This window comes from Trichoplax adhaerens, genomic scaffold, assembly GCF_000150275.1.
Source record: "Trichoplax adhaerens TRIADscaffold_2 genomic scaffold, whole genome shotgun sequence".
Lineage (NCBI taxonomy): Eukaryota > Metazoa > Placozoa > Uniplacotomia > Trichoplacea > Trichoplacidae > Trichoplax > Trichoplax adhaerens.
Genome location: NW_002060944.1, coordinates 6145586 through 6147346, shown reverse-complemented (window position 1 = coordinate 6147346; position 1761 = coordinate 6145586). Strand labels below are relative to the sequence as shown.

Genomic DNA, 1761 nt, shown 5'->3' with positions numbered 1-1761 from the left:
TTTGTGGATACTCACTAATGAAGTAAATAAGTTTAGGGTGAACAGTAGAAGAGTTACACATCTTTGTCAAAGGTGTATACTACTACGTATTCCTTCAAGTTGATAATCTCTAATTCTTGACTAATTTAACTAAATAATATACTGTCGTATATTCCTTCCACTTATCCAAGAATAGAAAGAACTTCGAAACTAATCTACATAATAATAGCATTAATAGTTGATTAAAAAAGCAATAAATTTATTAAAAAGTAAACAAATAGTTACAGTATTCATCGTAAGCAATAAATACCTTCCTACATACAGTAATTAGTCAATCCTGAGGTAGGTAGCTTCCTTTCAAAAAATTATCGATCGCAGCAATCAGCCATGCCTACCGTCATCATTAAAACTAATGTAGACCGCACTGTCTGCAATCAAGGCTTTCAAAAAAAAATTAGCCGTTTAATTTCTGAAATTTATGAGAATCCTATTATGGTAATTAGAAACAATTTCTTTTCTAACACCCTATTGCTTATCCACCTACTAGCCGCAACAGTTTGATTGTTACTATCTGTCATTTTTCCTTTAAGCGTAATAACTGCTTTCTTATCCGACTACATTTAACTTTTTAGTACATCACCGTAACAATCCATCATAATCCTAAGCTTATCTTCGCTGGAACCCAGGATCCAGCTGCTTTTATGGAAATAAAAACAGTTAATGGCACTGGCAAAAAGGAGAACAAAGCTGCTTCTAAAGCTATATCCGAACTATTGAAGGCTGAACTCGGTGTTTTACCAGAAAGGTAATTAGAATTAAAGTCTTGATTGAAAATATAGATTCACCCTTACGTTACTGTAATTAAAAAATTAATTGATTAGATGTCAATTCACTAGGAAATAATCTTTCCTTACCGTTAGTACTCGTATATATATATATATATGTTATACTACCTATCTTGTCGTTTATAGGTAGTTAATAAGTTACTTGTTAATTTAAAGAAAAGATTTTACAGCGTTTCACTAAACTATTACTTAAAAATATTTCAGTTTTACATTACAGCGAAACAAGAACGCATAGTAAAAAGATTTGCGATTTACTACTATTGTTCAATTATTAATACCATAATCAAACTTGATGTTTTTCAAATAAAATTAATGCTATATCATAACGTTACATGCCAAATCATTGTGATGTACAAGTTAGGCTACTAATGATAAATAATACCTCTGTATTTGTCTTTCCAGATTTTACATCTACTTCAATACTATACAGCTAAAAGACGTTGGAGTACTTGGAGGGACATTAGATGGCCAATAGAAATGCAGCTAAGATGGATTTGTTGGCTTAAAACTTATGAATTATGTTAGCATGATTCAATTTAATCGATTACAGTAAAGGGTCATTATTTAATTGAAGTCAACGTTTTAATCATTTGTTCTGTATTGTTGCGTGGACGCAATGCGAATATAACTTTCAAGCTAGAAAAAAAACAAGAATTGGAAAATTAAACTACGATGAAACGATGACTTCAACAATGATATCGTCTGATGGACATCTTCCTTATGGACTGTTAAAATTATGAGTGAAAGTAGCTCTTTTGCAGCATAAGACATAGTCCTATTACGTTAGATGTAATTCTAGCTTTCGTGATATCATCGCACTTCACTCGTAGTAAGTACAGCAATTAACTTTCCAAAATGGGTAATTCAACCGTTATAGCTTATTATAGCGTGATTATTGAACTGTTTAAAATATCTATATTGGCATTATAATTATAAT

At 30.9% G+C, this 1761-nt stretch overlaps 1 protein-coding gene across 1 annotated transcript; it reads left to right on the top strand.

Annotated features, from left to right (window-relative positions):
• Positions 1-366: 366 nt before the first annotated feature.
• On the top strand, positions 367-1299 carry TRIADDRAFT_53604 (uncharacterized protein; the record flags this gene model as incomplete). The annotated part of the gene is made up of 3 exons (XM_002110019.1): positions 367-474; positions 612-784; positions 1227-1299. The coding sequence occupies 3 exons, from the start codon at positions 367-369 to the stop codon at positions 1297-1299; spliced, it is 354 nt and encodes a 117-aa protein (XP_002110055.1).
• Between the last annotated feature and the right edge of the window lie 462 nt (positions 1300-1761).